The sequence below is a fragment of the Pseudopodoces humilis genome, chromosome 8 (assembly GCF_049639895.1).
Source record: "Pseudopodoces humilis isolate 2021_Gansu_Grassland_sample_001 chromosome 8, ASM4963989v1, whole genome shotgun sequence".
In the NCBI taxonomy this organism is placed as follows: domain Eukaryota; kingdom Metazoa; phylum Chordata; class Aves; order Passeriformes; family Paridae; genus Pseudopodoces; species Pseudopodoces humilis.
In genome coordinates, this window is record NC_142207.1 from 3,556,760 (window position 1) to 3,579,635 (window position 22,876).

At 38.7% G+C, this 22,876-nt stretch overlaps 1 protein-coding gene across 10 annotated transcripts in view; it reads left to right on the top strand.

Moving 5' to 3' along the window:
• The window catches only part of QTMAN (queuosine-tRNA mannosyltransferase), a 181,983-nt gene that overhangs the window by 73,007 nt on the left and 86,100 nt on the right, over positions 1-22,876 (top strand). For 9 of the 10 annotated variants that reach the window (XM_014249646.2, XM_088059051.1, XM_014249645.2 and 6 more), the window contains 2 exons: positions 10,896-11,063; positions 14,352-14,525. In XM_014249646.2, the coding sequence (XP_014105121.2) occupies positions 10,896-11,063; positions 14,352-14,525 (342 nt within the window). Of the gene's footprint in view, positions 1-2,739; positions 2,827-10,895; positions 11,064-14,351; positions 14,526-22,876 lie in introns of all 10 variants that reach the window. The other variant, XM_014249647.2, reaches the window with a different exon arrangement.

A 22,876-nucleotide genomic window follows, 5' to 3' on the forward strand; every position in this document is an offset into this window, starting at 1 on the left:
TATTGGGAATAAATACTGTTTTTCTAAACCTGTGACCCTTTAGACGGAAAATTTGTGAGGCTTCTGGGCAGGTTTTTATACATCCAGCAAAAGTTTTTGTTTTAATAGAAGAAGCAATTTAAATCAAAGATAATATTAAAATATATTTTATACTTAGTGTAAGAAATACCAAGATGCAGGAGCTAACAGAGAAAGCAGAAGATAAATTTTACTACTTGTATCTATAATAATTTAATATAATTTAATATCCATTTCAATGTTTGACAGGATGTAAAGATTACTTAAATATTTGTACCTAAGAGCACAGGGCTGTATAAAGATCTTTGAATTTTCAAGTTAATTTGTTTCTTCCGGCAATATAAAGAGATATATACAGAAAATTAATGCCATATGATTGTACAGCTACCATTGCTCCAGAACTTTTTGGAGAATACTTTCCAAAGAACATCTCCAGTCATCTTGGCAAACAGCTTGAGTCAGGTTTCCTTTTCAGGAGCTCCTGAAAGGTTTTATGTGTCGTTCAATGGCATTGCTGGACAAATGGTGTTATTTGGAGACCTTGACCAAAACTACTTTGCTTTGCTCAGCCTTTGCAGATATGAAAGCTCCTTGCCCAGCCATCTTGAACAGATTTTTAGGTTTCTGTCATGGAGAGATGCACAATCTTTTTTCAATAACAAATTAGCTCTTGTCAACAGTTTTCCTGGCCACAGTTTAAATAGCTCAATTCAGAATGTTTCATAGTTTTATGGTGTATTTTGCTAGAAAATATATGTGTATATAGTATTTATGTGTCGTGTATCTGCATGTGCATGCACGCAGACATCTGTGCATGTACATCTCTCTGGAAGTGAAGATACGAGATCTGAAAACGCTGAATCGCTCTGTACTCTCTCACAAAGATAATATTTTGGGAAATCTGTCAGGTGCTGTGGTGAGCAGGGTCCATAAGATACGTAAACACTTACATGATCTTACATGAGCTGATTGAATCACTAGACCATGACATTTGCTTATCTTCAGCTCAGGCTTGGGCTCCTGACTTCTCACTGTTGCCCTGGTTTGCTTGTTGGTCCTTGATAAACAAACCTTGGCCTCAGTTTCTTAATCTTAAAGATTAGAAAGCATCTGGTGTGGTTTTTGACTTCTTAACATATGACTCCAACCCCAGAGGCACATATTTCTCTTTTGTTTTCCTGGGAAATAATGGGAATTTAGCACTGGATGCTTTATTTAATGATAAAAAAAAATTCTGAAGTGATAGTTGCATATGAGATGTGCTGGGAAAGTATGATTTGTGAAATATATGGAAGCCTAGAAGTGTTTTTTTATTAAATTAATATTTTATTTTTGGATTTTTGTATGTGGGGAAACCAATATCTTGTAGTGTTGAGGTACGGGTTGCTCAATCAAGGATCAGATCTGTGTTGTATAAATTGACCAAACATGACTGTAAATGTCTAATGTCATTGTTAACCCTGCAAAACTCTCAGCCAGGAGCTGGAGAAGAAAATGGGCAAAAGGCTTAATTTCCATGGCTGTTAAATTCTCTCATGAGTTTGACATATTTTCTTTTTCTTTGAATTCTCTGCTGTTTGTCTCAGCTCTTGCATCTGTACCTTACATCTCGTGTCAGGAGCTCCAGGCTGCAGAGCTGAGACCCTTTATTTCCATCTCTTTCCCTGGTTGCATTATAAATAAAAACCCTGTTATGATAACATGTGAAATAAAATGGTTGGACATCAGTATAGATTATCCTTAAAATCATGTTATGGAAATGGAAATAAAGCAGCTTATGGTATATGCCAGGCATGATGCAAGTGATATTAAATAAATATATGACTGAAGGGTTCCATTCATTCCAAATGCTCCCCTTTGTGATCTTTAGCCATGTTTGTAGAGAAATCTTTCTTAAAGCACTTAAAGCTTAATTCAGAACAGACAAAACAATTATCTTTTGAAAGTCTGATGAAATATGTTTGGCAGCTTTTGAATTTAGGCGAGTGTTTGTCTCACTTCTTTGAAATCTCACTTCAGTCGGTCGCTCAGCCATTTCAGTGCAATCCTTCAAATCTGGTAGCGAGTGTGGGCTTTGCTGAGTTACAGAAATGTTCTAATCAGAAAGTGGAGGGGCTCAAAATAGTGTGCAGTACACAAAACTTGTCATTTTCCTTATTGATGTGCTTTTGAATCTCAGTCTACCTGCTGTCTGTGTGTTTTTGATGAAGTATTGGTTGATAAATCTGTGTAGGAAGGAGTTTGTCCCTCCAAAGACAGGTATGAAGACCCTTAAGCATTAAATTATTTTAATTTCTTGGGGAACAGAAGTGTCACTTTATCTTCTCTGAGTATAAATGATGAAGGTTTATGCACCAATGTGTGACTGTTTCTCATAGGAAGAGAAAGCAGAAGACTGACACTGCACAATGTAGTTTTATAGTTGAACTATGTCATGAACATGGAGCAGAAATATTTAAATTATGGTTCTGATTGCCACTTTGCTGAGCACGTGGAATAGTTTGCTCAGCTTATATTGCGGCAGGAAAGTTGCCACTATGCTGTAGCAACAAATATTCTATAAGTGTGAAGGGCATTTGGGAGAAATACATATTTCCCTTCATTTTTTTTGTAATATTTGATAAAAATACTTTTTTAAAAATACATGTGTACAGAGGACTTTGTGATTTCGCTTTGTGAATATATATTAAAAATCACTAAGTTATTCCTAATGTTCTGTAGTGCTGCCTGCTCCTGACAAACATCTGATACGGATCATATGCCTCTAAAAAGAGAAGTTCCTCGAGCAAAATATCCTCATGAAAACAGGTTGGAGACACTCACATTCTCTCGCTCGCTCTCACTCGCATGTTACATTTTGGCACGTTGTAGGAGCAGGTAGCATATCTACTACCTGCTGTTGAAAGTGTTGAAGATACTGAATTATTTATTCCATCTTCTGCACTATCCAAACTCGTTTTGGGTAGTTTGACACATCTCGGTCTTCCATATGGATACTTCATGGTGACAGAGTTGCCAGCTGCTCAGGTTTTATGACAGTCTGAGTTTTTTCAAGGACTGTATTAGTTTTCTGGGAAGAATCCTGCTTTTCCTGAGGGTCCCCATTCTTAGGCAGTAGTTCTGCCTTGGGTCGATGCTCTGGAGTGGGAGTTTTTTACGAAATTTAGCTAAAAGATTCCATAAAAAAAATTTTTTAAAGGACTTGCTGTTAGTAGATTGCTCGAGATTAAATCAGAGCTGTGGGATATTAGAAAAACGTGAAAGCCATTTGCTAAGAAAGCTAAGTTCCTTTCAGTCACAGTCTTCAAATTCCTTTAAAAAAAGAAAAAGTGTTTAAGTATCAAGGTGCATAAAGCAACATAAAAAGCAGTCTGGAATACTTTGGAAGATAGGATTTTCAGGGCACTTGAAGTGTAACAATCAGTAAAACTTCCCCATGGCAGGGAGTTTGAATCTGATGATATTTAAGGTCCCTTCCAACCCAAACAATTCTGAGATTCCCTGATTTTCTCTGCAGTTGTGCAAAGTGAGCGGGTCTTCTGTGTCTTTAGAATGCAAAACGTGTAAACCTGAAAACTGGGGGAAGATTTGAGTTTTTACTTTGCCAGAACTTACTAAAATAATGGAAAATGAGTTCCACTCATTTGTTGTTCTACTTTATGCAAGCATCTCGTGATAGAAACCTTTCCTAAGGGAAGCCCTCGGTATTGTGGTGCGTCTGTGCTGTGCTGGGTTTGATTCCCGTTCTGTGGGATCAATCAGCCTTGCTGGCAGTGGGATCTGTAGATCCATGATGTTGACTGTTTGCTCTGTGCCATCCTGGATCCAAGCTGACACCAGGAGATGTGAAGCAATGATGCTCAAAGCTTGCTGTTCAGATTAAGAAGTGTAGTTACGTGTAGCCCTAGGACTTCTCCCTGCTGCTACAACCCCTTGGCCATATTGCGTTGTTCATGCCAGGCATTTGACATGTTTGGCTTCTCTCCAGAATTGGACAGATAAGATACCAAATTAAATTAATTTGCAGCCTTACAACCAATAAATAATGCTGCTTAAATGTTACCTAATTGAGTAGAACATCAGTTTTGCAGGCATTTTTCTTTTAAAATGTCATTTCATTATACATCACTGCATCCTGTATATTTACCTGTGGTGAATTTTTTTGCCTTCAGTCACTATGTCCTCTGTTTATCTTGCTTCCTACTTTTTCTTTGCTCCATCACAGTACCTATTTTAGCAGTTAGTCTGTCCATGTTACACAAATCACAAAGCAATAGCTACTTTTCACTAGTGAGTTATTCTGATCTGCTTATTCTCTGCTCTAATAAAATTCCTTTGCTTCATTGTTTGTTGCTGATGGAATTTGAGTGAGGAGGACGATGTGGATTCATGGTTTCTCCTTCCCCCCATCACCACAGCTCTGACTGCTTGGTCCTGACCTCTCCCTTCGTGGGAACAGAGAGGCCAATGTAGCCCATGGTGAACAATCTGGCCACTAAAGTAAAAATGTGCATCTGTCAGTAATTAATTGAAGCCAAATTTAATTACAAATCAGGGAAAAAAATAGTGCCACACACACTTAATAAAATTTAAGAAGCTTCAGTGTGGTTGCCTAAAAAGCAAAACAGTTCAAGCAGAATATACACCCCTCAAAAGTCTGCTCTGTGAGAGTCTCTTTCAAGCTTACTTCTTGATATTACATGGAGAAGTAATTTGGATTCACGGTTTTCACATGGTTTTTGATACCTTTTTGAGTTAAGGGTCATAAAAAATAGTGGAAAAGTGTTTAAGACTGATTCTTAATTATGTGGGCTAAGGATCTGGCCTGAAATTTTGTTTGTGATTTGATTCCAGTACATAAATACTCTGATCAGCTGGTGGAAATAAAGAATCAGAGCAGTAAGGAGGAATTGTGAGAGAACCCAAATGATTTGCAAATTAAAAAATGCATTTATGTAACTTTTTTAATTTTTGAAGTGGTGTATTTTAAAATAAAAATACAAAAAAAGGATTGTCAGTATAAGTTGAAACCGAGCTTTTTCTTCTTGCTGTATTTTAACATACAAGGCAACTCCCAGATCCTAAATATTGAACTGGTAGCAGTCATGAATATTTATCACTGTACTATATGTACATATAGCAATTACAGCAAGAGGAAAAAATATTTTTCTTTACAATTAATATTTGTAAACGTTTATGAAAGTACATAGAAATAAATAAGACAAACACATGGCCTAATTAAGATGAAAGGCATGACAACCCTTGTGATTTGTTCTGAAAAATAAAGACCATTAAAATAGTAAGACTTAATTATTTCTGTAAACATTGCAAATTATCTTTATCTACAAAAACCTTAATTTATGAGTTAAAATATCTATAAGCATTTCTTGACATTTGCACATTCCATGTCAAAAAATTATTGTTAATTTATTATTTATTATACTGTCTACTGTCACATATTACCACTTATTAGTATTTATTGTTCAGAAATTCAGTGTTGTCTATTGTGTAATGGGAAAAGGAAAGGCATTTTATATGTGGTGTAATTTGTGTGTTCTTGGGCTAGTGTTAAAAATGCAACTTCTGTAAGCTGATCATATAAAAATGTCTGTAATAACAAACAAAAATAACTGGTCTGTTAAGATTTGGAGACATTAATTGTGCTATTTGATGAGACACTGTTTACATTTGAAAGATAACTTAAAGCCAAATCTATGGACTTGGCTAATTGCTGGGTTGAAATCAAGGAAAACAATGTCATGGAGGAACCAGAACCACAAGGTTTGATCTGTAGGTGCTAGAAGCCTCCATCCCCTCTGGAGCCCTTGTTTCCCCAGGTGGATGTCTGAGGTTAGACCTCTTGGCTTTGCCTTGGCCTTCAAGGGGGCAACATAGAGCAGAATGGTTTGGATAAACTCTAGTGCAATCCAGAAATAAAGAAGCTTTGAGTCCGAAGGGACCTTAAGCTCGTCCCGTTCCACCCCTACCATGGGCAGGGATACCTTCCATTATCCCAGGCTGACCCAAGCCCTGTCCAGCCTGTCCTTGGACACTTCCAGCGATCCAGGGACAGCCACAGCTTCTCTGGGCACCCTGTGCCAGGGCCTCACTGTTTCAATCAGTGCCATCTACTGAACAGTATTATTTTAGTACCCTCTTTCCCTAAAAGGCTCATATTTGTAGCCATATCCAAATTTTAGTCTGTTTTATTGTAATACTGTTCCTGGAGGATGAAGAGTGCTCATAGCTCTTTTCTGGACTGCCAGATCTTCAATCATAAACTCATTTTACTGTGAATGTAGTTGTTTTGCAGCAGAGAATTATGGCTTTGGATTTTATTTGCGGAGCAGAAGAGTCCCTGCTGCTGCTGCTGCTGCTCCTGCTGCTGCTGCTGGTGGATTGTATCCTACAGCAATCCTCCTTTTCCAGGGAGAGCTGGGTTACCTGTACTGCCACTGACCAATAGTGGCCACATTTATCTGTCCTTCGTGCAGAACTTTTGCCAGACTGAGGAACATTCCACTACAAATCAGCTGCTGTTTTAAACTCGCTTTGTTCTATAAGCCTGGTGGATTGGAGAGTTCAGCCTCCATATCCATAGATACATAAATATGCCCTGTGTGGTCTCCCAAGGGGAAGGCAAAATGTGTTTTTAGTTAAGTTGCATGGGAATTTAATTGAAAGATTTAGAGCAATGCCATAAAAGAGTAAATCATGGCTGTGTGACACAAAGAAGATTTATAAAGCCAAATAAAAATACTTTAGCACCTTCACTATAATAATTTGCTTGATCTAAATGGAAACCTGTATTAATAATTTTGTCTGTTGGTAATTAAAAAAAAAAAAAGGGCTTTTATATTTGACTGATTTTTAGTCCTTTGGAGTGAAGTTATGGGGAAGACGGTAGCAAAGGGCAGAGAATTCTGTGGATGTGTCACCTCTCTGAACCTGCAAGTGCACTCAGCTTCCTTCCCAGGAATATTTATTTTAGTTAAACACATGCTTAACTAATTTCACACAAGCAGGTCCTCAGAAGGACTGTGAACTGATTCAGATGAAGCACAGGCATGGCTTTAGACTGCAGCTTGTGTGGATGGTGGTCCTGAAATCTGGCCAGTCTCCAAGGCAGTGGGGCTACTGCATGTGGGATGGTCCTGCTCTGTGCAAGAAGGTCACTTGTCACACAGCAAAGTGCTTGGGGATGTTTTCGAGAGGAGAGCTGGGGCAGAGCTTTAGGAATGTGACCTTCAGCACAGGTTTAGTGAGGATTCACTCACTGTATTTATTGGAGAGCACTGTATATATTAAATGCTGCAGTGTTGATAGGTCTCGATAAGGACACCATAATAGCGGTTGAAATTGTAGGGGGTTTTGTGAGATGGTAAGTTAATGATGTAGCTGCTAATTTGAATTTAGCAGACGTTTTAAATATAGGTTTCTCTTACAGAGACAAAAGTTGCAATTTAAAGCTCTTTGGTGGTCTAAAAACAGCTTAATTCTCTAGTAGCATGGTAATAAGTACTAATCCAGCTTATACAGTGATTGTAGTATGTCATGTTTGTGAAAGATTGCCTAACTCTGCTTTCTCTGGGTTTTATGTTAATTTTTTTAAATTAAACATAAAACCTTATAACATCTTTATGCTGAGATAAACTGTTCAATTTAACTTGTGCTCAAGCAGCAGCTGTCAGGAATTATCATGTTTTGAGCGTTCTTGCCATCACCTTGTGTCTCTACCTCCCGGATACACTCTGTGGGATGATAAAGCTCACCTTGTTAGGATTTATTACTTAAATAATAACCCGAGGTAAAATGAAAGTTGATGTCACACGGAATGACAACTGACATATATTTATGTCGCACGTTCCATTATAATAAACTTTCCTTTCTTTCCCTTGTAATAGGTGTTAAATGGAAATATACTCCAGCATATCCTCCAGTGCCCTGCGTGAGTCCATTAGCCACGAACGAGGCTGCTCTGTGGGCATGTTCACGGGGACTCGTGCTGTCAGGTGTTATTTAAGCTTGTAAAGCCAGGGAAATTGGTTAGTGCTGGTAGTTAGCAGCTTCTCTGCCAGTAAAGAAGCAGCCATGAGAACCTCTCAGAGTTGGGATAAATTCTGGAAGTGCTGCGAAGTAACAGAAGTGGATAAAGGAGGGTGTTTTCTAATCAGTGGCATTATTTTAATTATTTGCCTTGCTGCAAGAAGCATAGGCAATGTCATTTCAGTCTCTACATCTGAATTTGCTAGTCATCACACCAATTTTCTCTTGACACCAGTTTATTGTGCTGAGCTGGGCAGTGATAAGTGATCTGCTTGTTAGTTGAGTCTTATCACTTTCTATTTACAGTGGAGAAAATTTAGATCTATCTCTTGTAAGCTTTCCAAGTTTTCAGCCTTTTTTGCCGTGCTAGAAGCCAGGCTCCAGTGTGCTCTAATGATGCTGTTGAATTCCTCCAGTTTGCTTAAGCCAAGACTACAGACACTATTTTTTTTTGCCTGTGCCTGTAACCATCTTTTTTTTAATTTCTCCTAATTATCCCATTGTTGAGCTGAGCAAGTTAAGATGTGTCAGAGATACATGGTTTTGTCCAAGCTTATTTCTTGTATCTCTTCTCATTGTGTTCTCCATTGCCCTTTTCTCTCCAGTCACTGTGTTAACCTTGGTACCTCCACTGTCTGCACTTCCCACACTTGCTCTTTGCTGCTTCCCATGGTTTCAGTCCCAATGTGCTGTCTTTTTCCCCTTTCTTCCTTCAAACTCCGCCAGGTTCATCAATACCATCCTGTATTAGTTCAGTTTTCTTCCCTAACTCATGGCAGAAAAGAATTTTTTTGAAAAATCAGTACAGATAAACAATAATGCAATCCAGAAGTGGAGTCCTGGAATGGTTTGGGGTGGAAATGACCTTAAAGCTCATCTTGTTCCACTCCCTTGCCATGGACAGGGACACCTTCCACTATCCCAGGTTGCTCCAAGCCCCATCCAGCCTGGTCTTGAACGCTTTCAGGATCCAGGGGCAGCCACAGCTTCTCTGGGAAACCTGTGCCAGGCCTGCCTACCCTCACAGGGAGGAATTTCTTCCTTTATCTAATGTCAAGCCATCCTGTTTGCGTATGAAGCCTTTCCCCCTTGTCCTGTCAATAGCCAAATAGCCAAATTTTTTCCAAGCAATCATTTCTTCTCATTTTTGCAGGTTTTGGGGTATGTTTTCTCCAGTTTGCATTTTTCTTTGTCGCTCTGGTGCTGAGCAGGGATTTCACATTGCCCCTAGGAAGCTTTTCCTGCTCTGCTTTGAGCCTGGCACCCAGGTCATTCTGAGGTCCAGGGGTCATTACTCACAGTGACAAATAAGTAATGACTTACCTAAAACTATTTTTTCCTCCTAGTATGGCTCATAATAAACCTGAGCTCGTATCTTAATTGGCATTCTGTGTGACAGGCCCTTTAGAACCATCAAATATTTGATGAACAAGGCAATAACAGTCATCTCTTACTTTCGTAAGCCTTTCAGATCAGCATTGACCCAGGTTGATGAAGATGGATACAGGATCAATGCCCTAGGAAGTGCTTGTTCTGTAGATACAGGTTATCTAAGAAGGGTGCAAGTTAGCAGAGATATGATATAATATATATGATCTAGATGGATGTTTGGGGAAGTTCATATGAGTTTTGAGGGTGGCAGTCAGAATCAGAAGTTTATCACATTAGGGATGTCAGTTTGGCAGTAATCTTGAACACAAAATTAATGCAAAAATAGAAAGAATGGGAATAACAGTAGGAAAAAAACTTTGAAAAAATATTTTAAAAGAATAAAACATTGCATAAATCAGTTCTGAATCTGAATTACTAAAATGATGGATAGGAAAAAAAAATCCAATTCAGAAACAGACTGTGTTGAAAAGTAGTTTTTAAACTTAATGTTCTATGTCCAATAGATACCTGTTCTCAGTTTTTTTTTATTTTTTTTAATCCCCTGTGATAAGAAATATAGGGCACAAATGTCTGAGGCTCTGCAGCTCTCTGCATGTTCAGGATTCACTTTGCTTGGAAGCAGTGCTAGCCAGGGGCCAGGAGATGTTCACATGCTTTTGGTGAAATGGAGGGAAATCTGCCACTGGTTACAGTAGGGTCAGGATTTCATATTACACATTTAAATACATTCACTTTCTGATAGCCTGGGAAGTTACACGAGGCTAAGATAGCAGCTTGTTAGTGTTGTTTGTGCCTGCTTTATCTAATTGAAGGATGTGTGCAGTGTTGTGGGCTGTGGAATAGCAGGAGTGCAGCGGCAGGACTGGGGTGCAAGGGTAGAAACATTTCATTATAGAGAATACCTAATAAAAATGTGAAAATAAAACAGAAAAAGTGTGAAGGAAAAAAAAAAGAAAAGCAGACCATACTAGATAAGTGCACTGCATAAATCAAAAAGGTTTATGTCATAACATGAACATGTGCCATTCCTGCTCATATATTGAATTTCAGTAGTTGGTTGCATAAAGAAGTAAAGTGTAATGAAACTGGCAAGCAAAGTATTCCCTAGTCAGCCTTATCTTTGTTCCATTTGTCCTTCAGATACAGCTTTTCTTGCCTTTTTCAATAAAATCCGTCCAGCTTTTTTTTTATTTTGCATCTCTCTGTAACCGAGCCGGGAAGACCAATGAGATTCGGTGCTTTTCTAGTTGGGTTCTTAGCAGCTGCTTTTTAAGAGATCAAAACTTCGAATGCTGCTACATGGTATTAAGGCTTAGCTATTGATGTGTCCCTATAGGGGTTATGTTTTTCTAGGGGGGGGCGGGAGTGGGGAGCAGGGGAAGGGGTGACCCCTGCGAGCACGCTCGCCAGCAGTAAACACTGCTCTCCTTGTTTTCCAGGATCCTCTTTGCAAGCTCGGTGCTTAACCTGGCTGAACTCGCCGCCCTCCGCCCTGACCTTGGCAAATTGAAAAAGGTCCTCTACTTCCATGAGAACCAATTGGCATATCCTGTCCAGAAATGCCAGGAAAGGGATTTTCAGTATGGATACAACCAGATTCTTTCATGGTAGGTGTGGCTCACACTGCTCCTTGTTATTTAAGGTGTTCTTCTGTCTACAGCACTGTAACCCTGAGGAATCCTTCTCCATATATTTTCTCTTGGTATTAATTAGTTTTCTATTTTTATTCTGTATTGATTTTTTAAAAAAATTAATTGTTCTGTATTAATGTTTCACAAAATCATGTGGTGACAGGAAATGGAGGATTGACTTCAGACTGAAAGAGAGTAGGTTTAGATTGGATATTAGGAGAAAACTCATCCCTATTAGGGTGGTGAGGCCCTGGCACAGGTTGCCCAGAGAAGCTGTGGCTGCCCCTGGATCCCTGGAAGTGTCCAAGGCCGGGTTGGATGGGACTTGGATCACCCTGGGATAGTGGAAGATGTCCCATGGCAGAGGATGGAATGGGATGGGCTTTTAGGTCCCTCCCAACCCAGGCTATTCTGTGATTCTATAAACGATGACCCTGTAGCAAACTGAAGTACCAGCAGAGTTCTGAGGAGAGCTTGATAAAATCAGTGTGGCTGAACCACTTTGTTCTAAAAAAATCATCTCAATTTATTGTATAAAGTCCTCCAATGCTGCCATGGTGTGCTCGTTGTTGGTGGGATTTCTGACCTGTGCCTTGGCTGAAAGTGGTGCTTTGTTTCATGGATGCTTCACAAAGCTGCAGCTACTCAGCTCGTGCTTGGCCATAGCTTTTACTGCATCCAGCTGAAATTATGGTGAGGGTTTTAGGGAAATAAACAGAAATTAAAATGTACTGCAGCACTTTTCCTGTGAAGAGAGGGCAGTAAACATACCAGATAAATCCTTATATTTCTTTCATCTAGTATTCAGAAATTGTGCAGTGCTAAAATACCCAGACATTTTAAAGGCTGCAGTCCTTTATTGTTGCTAAAAACAAATGTATTTCTCGAATCTGAGTTAATGAAAGAAGTTAATAACAGCACCACTGAAAAGCTTTGTGGTTAGGCACTGTGCAGACCTAAGTGAAACAGCAAAACTCACTTGTTTTAAACTGAAATAAATTCATTTCCATGATGTTTCTCACCTCTCTCTTGGTGGAAGAATTATTAAGAATAGGGCTTGAGCCTTTTAAGGTGCAAGTTAAGCTTTAGCATCTTTATAATCGAAGGCAGTTATGCTGAAATTTCTCAATTAATGATCTGTGTGTGCTCTGGCCATTCTGCAGCTGCCTCTGCCACAGTGTTTGCAACATGTTTCACTTACTGAGCTGTAAAGATGGGAAAGTGAAGTGAAAGATCTTTTGAAAACAGTAGCAGCCATTTTCAGATGTTCTAACAAAAAGAAATGTTCTCTGGCACTGGGAAAGGAATATTTTTTTGTATATATATTTTGCTTTTTCGTGGCAGTTATTTTTCATACATCTGTTGTAAACTGAAGAACATTTATTCTCAAAATATGCATTTTAAGTATCTTCTTCTAATAGATAAATAAAGATGATTTTTACAGATCATAGAATCATGGAATGGTTTGGGTTGGAAGGGACTCTCAAACCCATCTAGTTCCAGCCCCATGCCATGGGCACAGACACCTTTCACTAGACCATGTTTCTCCAAGCCCATCCAACCTGGTTTTGAACACTTGCAAGGATGGGGCAATAGATGCTCAGTTCTGTTCCCTTCAGCCTCCAGTATCATCTTTGTGTAGTTGCATAATATTCATCTCCCATTTCTGTTCTGCTGAAACCCCAATTTGACAGAAGATAGAAGCCATGTCCTCTGTATTATTCTTCACATTCCAGTGGTCATCTGCAAGGAGGTGACATCTTCCAAATATGTTGGAAATGGGGAAAATGTACCTTTCCACTTTTACACAGAGGTTTTGGAGACTATTAAAATTAGAGCATTTTGAACCAAGCAGGTTGGTGCTTTGGATCATTAAAAAATCAAAATTCTGATGTTTGTAAGGAGATAATCTTTCTAATTTACTCCTGATTTCCAGAGCCTGCAGGAAGGAGTTAGGGCAGATAAGACTTCACAAACAAGAGAAGGTGAGAGGATGTTGTTGGAGCCTTTCCTGTGTGTCAGAGAGCAGTAAAGAAACGTGTCAGGTTCCTGCCTCATGTCTTCTGTAAATCAGTGCAGAAAAGATGATTTCTGTACAAAGCTGAGGCTTCCAACAGGATAAAAACCATAGGTGGGGAAGAGGGTAAGATGCCAGAAAGCATTTCAGCTCCTGCAGCCAGCTTGAAAAGGATTATTTCTCTCTAATGTTAGGGTTTCTTTGCTTTTCCTGCTGACTCCTGCTGCTTTGGTGAGCAGTGTCAGTTCTCTTTCTTGACCAGACAGCAGAAAGATGCAGAGAGGATGAATGACAGCCTCTCACCTCAAATGTACTTTTCACCAGCCCTGTGACTTATGAACACATGTCCTCAATGTATCTTCTGACCTGTAGGTCTGTATTACAATATATAACGTATTGAGAAAACCAGCTGGCCATAAAGCATTTCTTACCTCAGTTAGTGCTGTGTGTGTTGGTGTAGCTCAGATTGTGGCAGCACTGCCAGGATAAACTTCCAGATACTTCAGGTTTTTCATAGCTGCTTATTTCCTCCAGACTGACTCTAAGTGGAGAAATAATACCTACATTATCATTGAATTATATCTTAATATTACTGATCTGGCCAATTTTAAAACACAGCAATAGAAATAAAATGTTAAATTTATATGCCAATTTTTTCAAACCTTTTTGTGGGGAGGGATATTGTATTTTATTTTTATATATAATGGATATACTCTTAATCAGGATTACATCTACATAGGTTAAAATAACATTCAATTTCTTTAGTGTCCTGCTGCCTGACACACATGGTCAGTTGAAGGTAGGTTAACCAAAGGGGTAAGTTGTCCTTCAATAAAAAAGATTTCTGAGGAATTTTTATTTTTATTCTAACTTTCTGCAAAAGTCAGATTACAGCAGGCCTTATCAGTTTAGAATGCTTCTGAGAGATGATGATAGTAACACTATATTTACCATTTTATGAATAAAACTCCACAACTAGAATAGGATGTGCTCCTTTAGATTAATAATAGTAATTTATTATTAGTTAAAAAAGGTTAAACATGTTTTCAAAGGGTGAATAGAGAGAAATGACATTTCTGATTAAGGTAAGCTACTCCTAATTCATATGAAAAGGCTGGTTTTAATTAGCATCCACTTGTACCTTTTACTTGTTTATGAGAATATATGTCCTATTTCCTTTGCCTGTAGAATAATTCTGTCCCTTTTGTGGCAGCAATATGTTCATTCATCTTCACCGCTTTTTACAGTTTGGTTGCTGATGTTGTGGTGTTCAACTCTGCTTTTAATATGGAATCCTTTCTTAAATCCATTGGAAAATTTATGAAGCTGATTCCTGACCACAGACCTAAGGATTTGGAAAAAATAATCAGACCGAAGTGCCAAGTTCTTTATTTTCCAGTCAGGTTTCCTGATGTGAGCAGGTCAGTACATTTTCCACGTCATAAATTGCCTCCAGCCTGTCAAAACTCTGTATTTATGGTGACGTTCTAACTAATCAGCTAAAGCATTGTTAATGAATGAGTTTGATAATATGCAAAATCCCATAATTGATAAATGTATTTCAATAATCAGAGGCTATTGAGGCAGCCGAGCCTGTCCTCTGTGCCTGTCGTGCAAACTTGCATCTTTCAGGATGAGTGATTTCCCACTTGTTTGAGTGATTTCCCACTTGTTTGAGTGATTTCCCACTTGTTCCAGCCTTCCAAGAGTTGCCTGCTCCTGGGCTCTGTGCGTATTTTTTCAGGGGAGGTCAAGGAGGAGACAGAAATGCTGGAGACCAGTGAAAGTGATAAGCCTGCAGCCAAGGAGCTATTTTATCCTCTCCTCCCTCCCCTACCTCTTTTTATGGCTTTCCAGGTAGGCAGAAGCATTCCTGTGGCAGGGAGCAGGCTTGCAGATGTTGGCATTTGCTGCAGCAGGAGTTGCTCTTCGCTCCTCCTCGCTTACTCTGAAGGACATTTTTTATTGCCCTTGTTTCAGAGCCCATCCTGAAATTAGCAGTGGGTTATGTGGCTCAAAGGGAACATTCACAGGATCCTTTTCACTTTTGATTAAACCTGGTGCAATTGTTTTTCCTGTTATAAGGGACTCTCCTCCCACTGAACAGGAACTTTGCTTCAGTGGGACTGGCACTAAATAGAGTGTGATTCTGCAATTTGATTATACTCTTAAACCCAACACCATGCTGGGTACATTTTTCTGCTGAAATAAGGATGGGAAGCACTGCAGTGACTTTGCAAGAGCCTGCCTTTTGATCTGCTAATAAGTTCTGGCCACAGTTGAGATCTTTGTCCCTGACCAGCCTGTACTTAGTTATTTCAAAGGCTAAATACACGTGTGGTAGTTTGAGGTAGAGAATTTTTTAGTGCAGGAGCTGAGGTTGTGCACTCTCTGATGTACTCAAACTGCAGGGTTTGAGTTTCAGTGTCTTGGAAGACTTTGTATCCTAAAATACTTCTGCAAATCATTTAGAAATCAATCTCTAAAGTCTTTAAACGTCTATTTTTGACAAGTGGATTAAAATCATCCAGTGTTTCTTAGGGACTTGGCTGTCCTGGATGGCAGCATAGTTCAGTACCTGTATATCTTTGAGGATCTACTATTCCCCCTTAGAGTCCAGAGCTTTTGAGTGCAGGGAATGTTGTGGGTGCTCAGCATATTTGACGTGCAGCCAGTTCCAGAGAGGCTCTCGGGGTTTTGGCATACCTTAGGAATCATGTGGCCCAGACCTGGTTTTGGAGATGAAGTTATGATAACCCTGTCTCGTATATTACATCAGCTCTTTTGGACTTGTCAGCCCTGGCAGATAGGGTCAGACAGGATCTGACAAATTAGGCTGAAGTCATCATACTCACAGGGCTTGTTTGTCCAAAGCAGGAGGTGATTAGGTGGGTAAAATCATTAGCCTGCTACCCAAACTGGTGCAGTAGGAAGATCTCACATCTCACTGTGTGCTCTTTTAAAGTCCTGCTCTCATACTAAATCCCATCTCACAAGGCAGGACACCTTTCCCGTTTTTATTGTGGCCACTGCACTTGAAATGATACCAGAAACCTCTTTGCAACAGTGATGGGCAAAATTAAGATGTTCATAAGCAATTGTGTCATAGTAAAACTCACAGCAGAGTGATTAGAAACAAAGATTAATTTCAGCTCTATTTTATCTAATATATATTTTATACAACAGCTAATTCTAGATGTAAGATCTGAGGTGTTTAGACAAAGTCCAATGTCAAGACAGGAAAAAAAAACCTGAAGAAAGGGCTGCTTCTGCCTGACTCTGAAGTTCCTTGGGCTTTGACCTTCAGCTGCAGCCAATATTTGCTATTTCTTTACATGTTTTACATAAAGCTGAATGCACCTGTGGCAATTCAAAGCTGGTTTTTTAATTTAGATTGTATTAGTATAGTGACTGAATGGAGATTGAGGAGAAAAAGGTTAAGAAAAATTGTGGCCAAGCTAAAATTTATAAAGCAATCTCTTAGCCCAGAGTGTTTTTCAAGTTATTTTCAAATGGTAATTTGCTTTATCCAAACCAAACTCATACAGTGTAAGTAAGTGATTATTTGCATGACTGACAATCATTTCAATGCCTGCAGTCTTTTTAAAATGCATAATTTTGCTGAGATGTTGGGAAAATATTTAAAAATTCTGAAGGCAAAATAACCAGGGTGGGTTTATTATTTTTTATTTTGACCTCTTTTATTTTGCGTGTGAATGTCTCAGGGTGTGTTTGTGTCTGAAACATAATCTACATTTGGATTGGGGAGAGAGAGGTGATCTGAAAAATCATCCTCATACGTGTGATGGGGAGCTTTTTAAGATTATTTTAGATTAATATTGCAGTTGTAGGGCAAAATAAAATATATCTGAGCCTTGATCAAAACCAGTGTAATGAAGGATCATGTCACAAGAGTTAATCCTGTAAAATATCTACCTTTTAATGTAATTACTGTAGGTGATGGACACAAACAGCACAAGCAGCATAGTAAATGATCACTTAAGAGGGGAGGTATAATGATGAAGGGTATCCTAGGAAACACTTGTGGATACTCTGAGAGGCACCCCTATAATATGTAATGTGTATTTAAATATTTCAAATGGGCCTCTAACTGCTGCTTTTCTACTTCTGAGGGGAAGTTGTTGATGCTTTTTTATAAAGAATCTTTTTTTTTAATAAATATTTGTCATTAGGATCCATGTTGGTGTTCCCAGAGCAAACCCAGCAGACTGTGGTCCTTATCTGGCAATGAGAAGAGATGAAAGGATTTGAGGATTTGACAGAATAAGATATTTACTGACCTAATCCTCCTGTTTTCTGCTTCTGACAATGACTGGCTTCCATATTACATCCTGTGGTGCCAAGGCTGCTCCATATTTAGCCAGCCCATATGATTTCTGGGTTGAATTCTGCCCTTTGTACGTTCTGGTAAAGTATAGGTGTAGGAATAAATATCAGAGTATTTGTAAGCTTGGAGACAGAAAAGCCCTCTGAGTTCAGGCTGTCCCTTCACAGTGCACTGGTATTGCAAAGGATGGAGAGCAGTGGCTGATCTGACCTGTGTGCTGTGTATCAGACTGGGGGTTTATAGCACATGATTAAATACATTGTAATTCACACTTACCTGGCCATTGACTTAATTTTAGTGTATTTTCTATTGTAACATAAATAAAATCCAATTTTGTTTTCACTGTACGATCAATAGAGTCTCTTTTGATACAATATTTTTCCACTTTTGCACTGTAAAATGATGGTCAAGGAAGAATTTCCCTTTTGGCTGATGTTGTCTTTGGTACTTCTCTACATGCCAGCAGAGCCCTTTGGAAAACTTCTGCAAGGTCTTTGTTGGTATTTGGATATCCACAGGACTGTTATCCTGGTCTAGTGGAAGGTGTCTCTGCCTGTGGCTTCCAGCCCAAACCATTCCATGGTTCTATAATTTTATATGAATTCTCTCATCCCATCTGTGCCCACATTGTCAGTGGCAGTTTGCAAAGCAGGGTCAGATTAGGTACTCCTTGGAATTCATTCCAATGAAAATTTTAATTTAGATTCTGGTTATTATTACTGTTCCTCTGATTGTAGTATATCTTTATTGTTATCACACTGTGGTAGGAAAGGAAGATGTTTTTATAAGCAAGAATGAAGTAACATTCCTAAGAGCTCCAAATTCACGTTGGACTGAGGTGGAATAATATTAAAAAAACATGAGTATGAGGATTATAGCAGAAAATAAAGATTTTTTTTTTTTTTAAATGGAACTTGTTTGTGAGTATCCTGTAGTATCTTCATTACACATTTTGAAGTAGAATTAAAGATTTTAGACTTGTTTCTTCATTTGCTTTTATAACTTAGTACAGTTAACAGGACATTCTCAACCATTTGGGCTTATATTTTTTAGTTATAGTTTGAGAGAAGCAGAATTTGCCAATTCAGAGAGTATTTTAGGGCCAGTCAAATGAGTTCCTGAGTAAAGCAGAAGTTTTTTAAAAGACACTGACAGTATCTCTTGTGCTGAAACACATGTGGAGGTGCCTGTTTTGGGGAAGTAAAAAAAAAAAAAAATTAATTGCATCACTTGTATCAGGTTTGCAGGGCTGAACTTAACTGGAAAAATGCAGATGTCAATGAGCAAGGAGAGACTTGAATTTGCAGGAGCCCAAAGCTATGGCTGGGCACTGGGGATGTGTCTGCATTGCAGGGAAAGATGCTCAGCAGTGGTACCCATGTGAGCTGTAGTGAACTGTCCTGCATGTGGGAAGCCATAGATAGCTTAGAAGAGCAGTTTTTGGCTAATTAGCCTTCCAGTGAAATAGCATATATTATCTTAGGTGGAGTGCTAATGACAGTGACTCTGGTACTGGGGGTACCTACTGCCTTTGGTGGTGGCTTGGGCATCTCTGTGGTGCCCTCTCCAGTGGCACAGCTTTGCTGCCACCATGGTTTATGGGTCATTAGCATAATTAGAAAGTGCCAATAGACTGCTCCTACCTTGGGGCTTGCTGCTGAAGAGCTGGGTGATGGAAATTGCTCCCCAGAATGTCATTCCTCCTCACCTGCCGCAAGCAGGATTTGAGGATTGGTGCTGGCAGGCTGAGAGTTAGACAGTGAGCACAAGGGATGATCTCAGGATCTGGGGCACAACCCCTGCTGGGAGGAAAGTGCAGTGTGGGCTCAAAAGGGGCATCAAATGGAGTCTTTCCATTGTGGAGCAGTTGGCAGTGGGGTGGTTCCTCGTGCCCCTCTAGGATTAGTGCTGAGGTAGCTGCACCTGTAGTGAGGGCTTAGGTGGTTCAATGAAGAGCACCTTCATTTTCAGTGGCATTTTCTCAGATGATGCTTCCACCACACACTCATCCTGTGCTGTCTTGGGTGATGTAGGAGTTTCTGTTCTCCTTCTGGATCATGGAAGAGCTGTTGAATACCCCAGCTTTGTCTTCCAGGCAGAACATGCCAATTTTACCCCCAAAATATTTATCCCCAGATCACTCCAGCAGCATCAGAACAAGAATGCTCTCCTAAAGAAAGGCCTGGCTGAAGAGTCTGCTGGGATGTATTTATTCTGCAAAACTTGCTAAAAAGTAATTTCTTTTTATCTATTCAGGGACAAAAATAGTTTTACTGACTCTCTTTTATCTGTCGTATAGGTATTCCTCTAAATGCTATCATAATAACCATTTAGGCTCACAATAGCTCACAAGGATGCTTAAGCAGAATTCTCTGTGCAACCCACTTTTTTATTATGTTGGGTACTGCTCATGTTGCATACAACACATTCCCATAAAACTTGCTTTTTTGTATTTACAGAGAAATTTCTCTGGAGAGTTAAGGTCTTGTAAAACATTCTTGTTCTACAGCGTGAACGAATTATCATACTCTGGGGAATTAAAAGTGAAGTGTACTGAAGAAAAGAATTTTTTCATTAAAATGCAGTTTATATTGATAAAACAGATTACTAGCATTTGATGAAATGTGAAACTTGGATCTACCCATATCACTAAATCACCAGCAGGTTTATTTTGGCAAGAAGAATAGTATGTAATGTATATCAGGACCAATCGTTATACAGTACCTGTTAGTTTTGTATTAGATTAAATTGTCTTTCACTAAAGTACTTGGAAAAAACCCTACTATATCTGTATCTTGAAGTAGCAGAATGTGGTAACCAAGAATATTAGAAAATAAAAGCTGTCGTGTTATCAGTTTTGGCACAGTCATTTATCAATCAGTATTTTAAACATTGACAAGTGGTAATTTAATAGGGAATGACCCTGTTGGCAGGAAGTTCTAATGACAGATGATGCAAACTCATTTATCACTATGGGGCTGTGCTGGCTTCTTACCTTTCTCAGTATCACAGCTCATATTTTCCAAGTCTGGGATGTGAGAAGCCACAAAGGGCAAAACCTGTGGCACTGAGCCTATAACCACTCCCATCTAATCTGATTAACCCCTTAGCTGCAAATTTCTCTGCAGCAGAGCTGGTAAGAGCTGCAAGTTCTCATACTGATTTAAATACCATTTGCTTTTTAAGGAGGATTTTCCATAATACTTTCCCATAGGCAGTTTTACAGAAATATTCAAGTTGTGTCACTTTGAATACACAGTTGAGATGTGCTGGTGCTTGGCTTTCAAAAAACAAACCACATCCTAATAATTAATAGCACATTTCATTAGCAGGCATTAAAAATATTGCATGCAGTGCCCTATACAATGGGCAGCTATTATTATTATTATTATCATTACTACTCAGGGAAGAAATTGATGCATTCAGAGGTTTAATTGATTCGTGCATATTCATGTGGGAAGTCAGTGCTAGAGTCACGACTGGACTGGATTATTATGCACTTCCATGCATAATAATTTCTCTGCAACTTGGGAAGAGAATAGCCTACCTTGCTTTAACAAATGTGGGTATTTGGAGCTGAAGAATGTCATGGGAGAAGGGATGAAAATGACACCTTCATCAGCAACTGGTATGGATGGTGCTCCTCAGTCTTCTGGGATTCCATCTGGAATACATTCATGCAACTGTACTTACTCTGATTTTAAAAAATAAGTTGTTTTTGCTTTAGTTTCCACACCAGTAAAAGTTTTGATCTATTTAATATGAATTTATGTTACCTTTTTAAAGCATCATAAATGCAAGTCCTTTTTGGGGATTTCTGCACCTTCCTACCTCAATTCTCTTTCTCTTTCTTCTCCTTTCACAGCAGTCTTTCTCCTGAGTGCTGGGGTTGGGTTAAATATTCCTGTTCAGGATGGTTGAGACATGAAATACTTTCAGAGTTTGCGTCAAATTGTTGTCGTAAGTGAAATTTAAGTTTAATTGGTTAAAATTGTCACAGCAGACTTAAAATAAAGCTGTGAGTTTTTGTTAAGTTTTTTTTTTCTTTTATTCAAAATGGAAAAAGGCTGTTGCTTAATGGTGGGATCCTGCAAAGTACTAAATAGCCTGATTTTACTGCACTCAGGGACGACTGAGGGCTTTTGGTGCAAATGCAATGTTAACAGAGGTAGAAAAAGGTGCTACAAAACTAACTCTGAGTGGTCTGGCTGTGTCCAGGTCTCTTTCAGTCTATAGGAACTTAAATCATTTGCATGTGTGAAAGATGGTTTTTATACACAAGGCTGTCCCTGCTGGATTTTGCATTTCAAAATACTGCCCTTCAACGTTTGAACAATTTCATATTTTTTTATTATGAAATTCATGAATATTACATGGAAGTGAAGGTGGATTTTTTTTTCCCCCTTTAAAAGGATTTCATGCTTACAGGATTGTAACAGAGAGGGAGGCAGTCATGTTTGCTAGTTGCTGTCATTGTCATGAGCAATGACAGAACCTTATTGTTTAAATATTCTGGATACTTACAATATAATATAAAAGAAAACAGGTCATGTGCTAAAAATTGCAGAAAATATAAAGAATAGGGAGGGAAATCTGAGTTTTTAGAGATTCTTCACTAAGAATACAAAATGTCAGAAATTAGCTTTGAAAGGCCTAAAGAACCTCTGTTCCCAGTTATAGGGGAATGGCAGTACCTTTAGAAAAAATCACATTTCATCTTGAATGCAGTATTAGTTTGGGGAGAAACAAATTAAACCAACCAAAACCCAAGCAAGCAGCACCTTTTAAAAGAGTGGTGGAATAGATTGCCTTGCAAATTGTTATTAAATGTGAGACTGAAACTTTATGCATGTTGGATCTGCTTCAAGCACAGTTGTGTGCAAGATTGCAGACAACCCATTTCTGATACAGTCAGAGGTACTGTCAGATGGAAGTGTCAGTGGGGAAGATATGAAGATGTTCTATAGGAGTTTTAGAGAATAGAGAATAAGAATAAAATTGCATGATGGAATACATAAAATCACATATTGAAGAGGAAAGTTGAAGCTCAGCTCTCCAGTCCTATGGAGATGACCTTTATGTAATGTGTAAGAACGACTTAATGCAGATGTTTTATTTATACATAACCAAGTGGAATGAAGTTAAATGATTTTTAATTTTGCCAAATTACAGATAATTTCTTTGTTGTGCAAGGAATGTTTTAATCTAGTTAGGTTTGTTTGTTGTTTTTTTCCTTGTTATTATTATTTTTTTTTGCATTTGCAAATACTTAATATTTTATATTTTGGACATTTCCCCTGCTCAGTTGTGACTCCCAGATGAAATAATCCTCCTCTTCTTCCCTTTAAATAATTCAGATAGCATACATTTAAAAATATGAAAATCCCAATGTAAATGTGCCAGAAGTGCTTTTAAGGTAGGAGG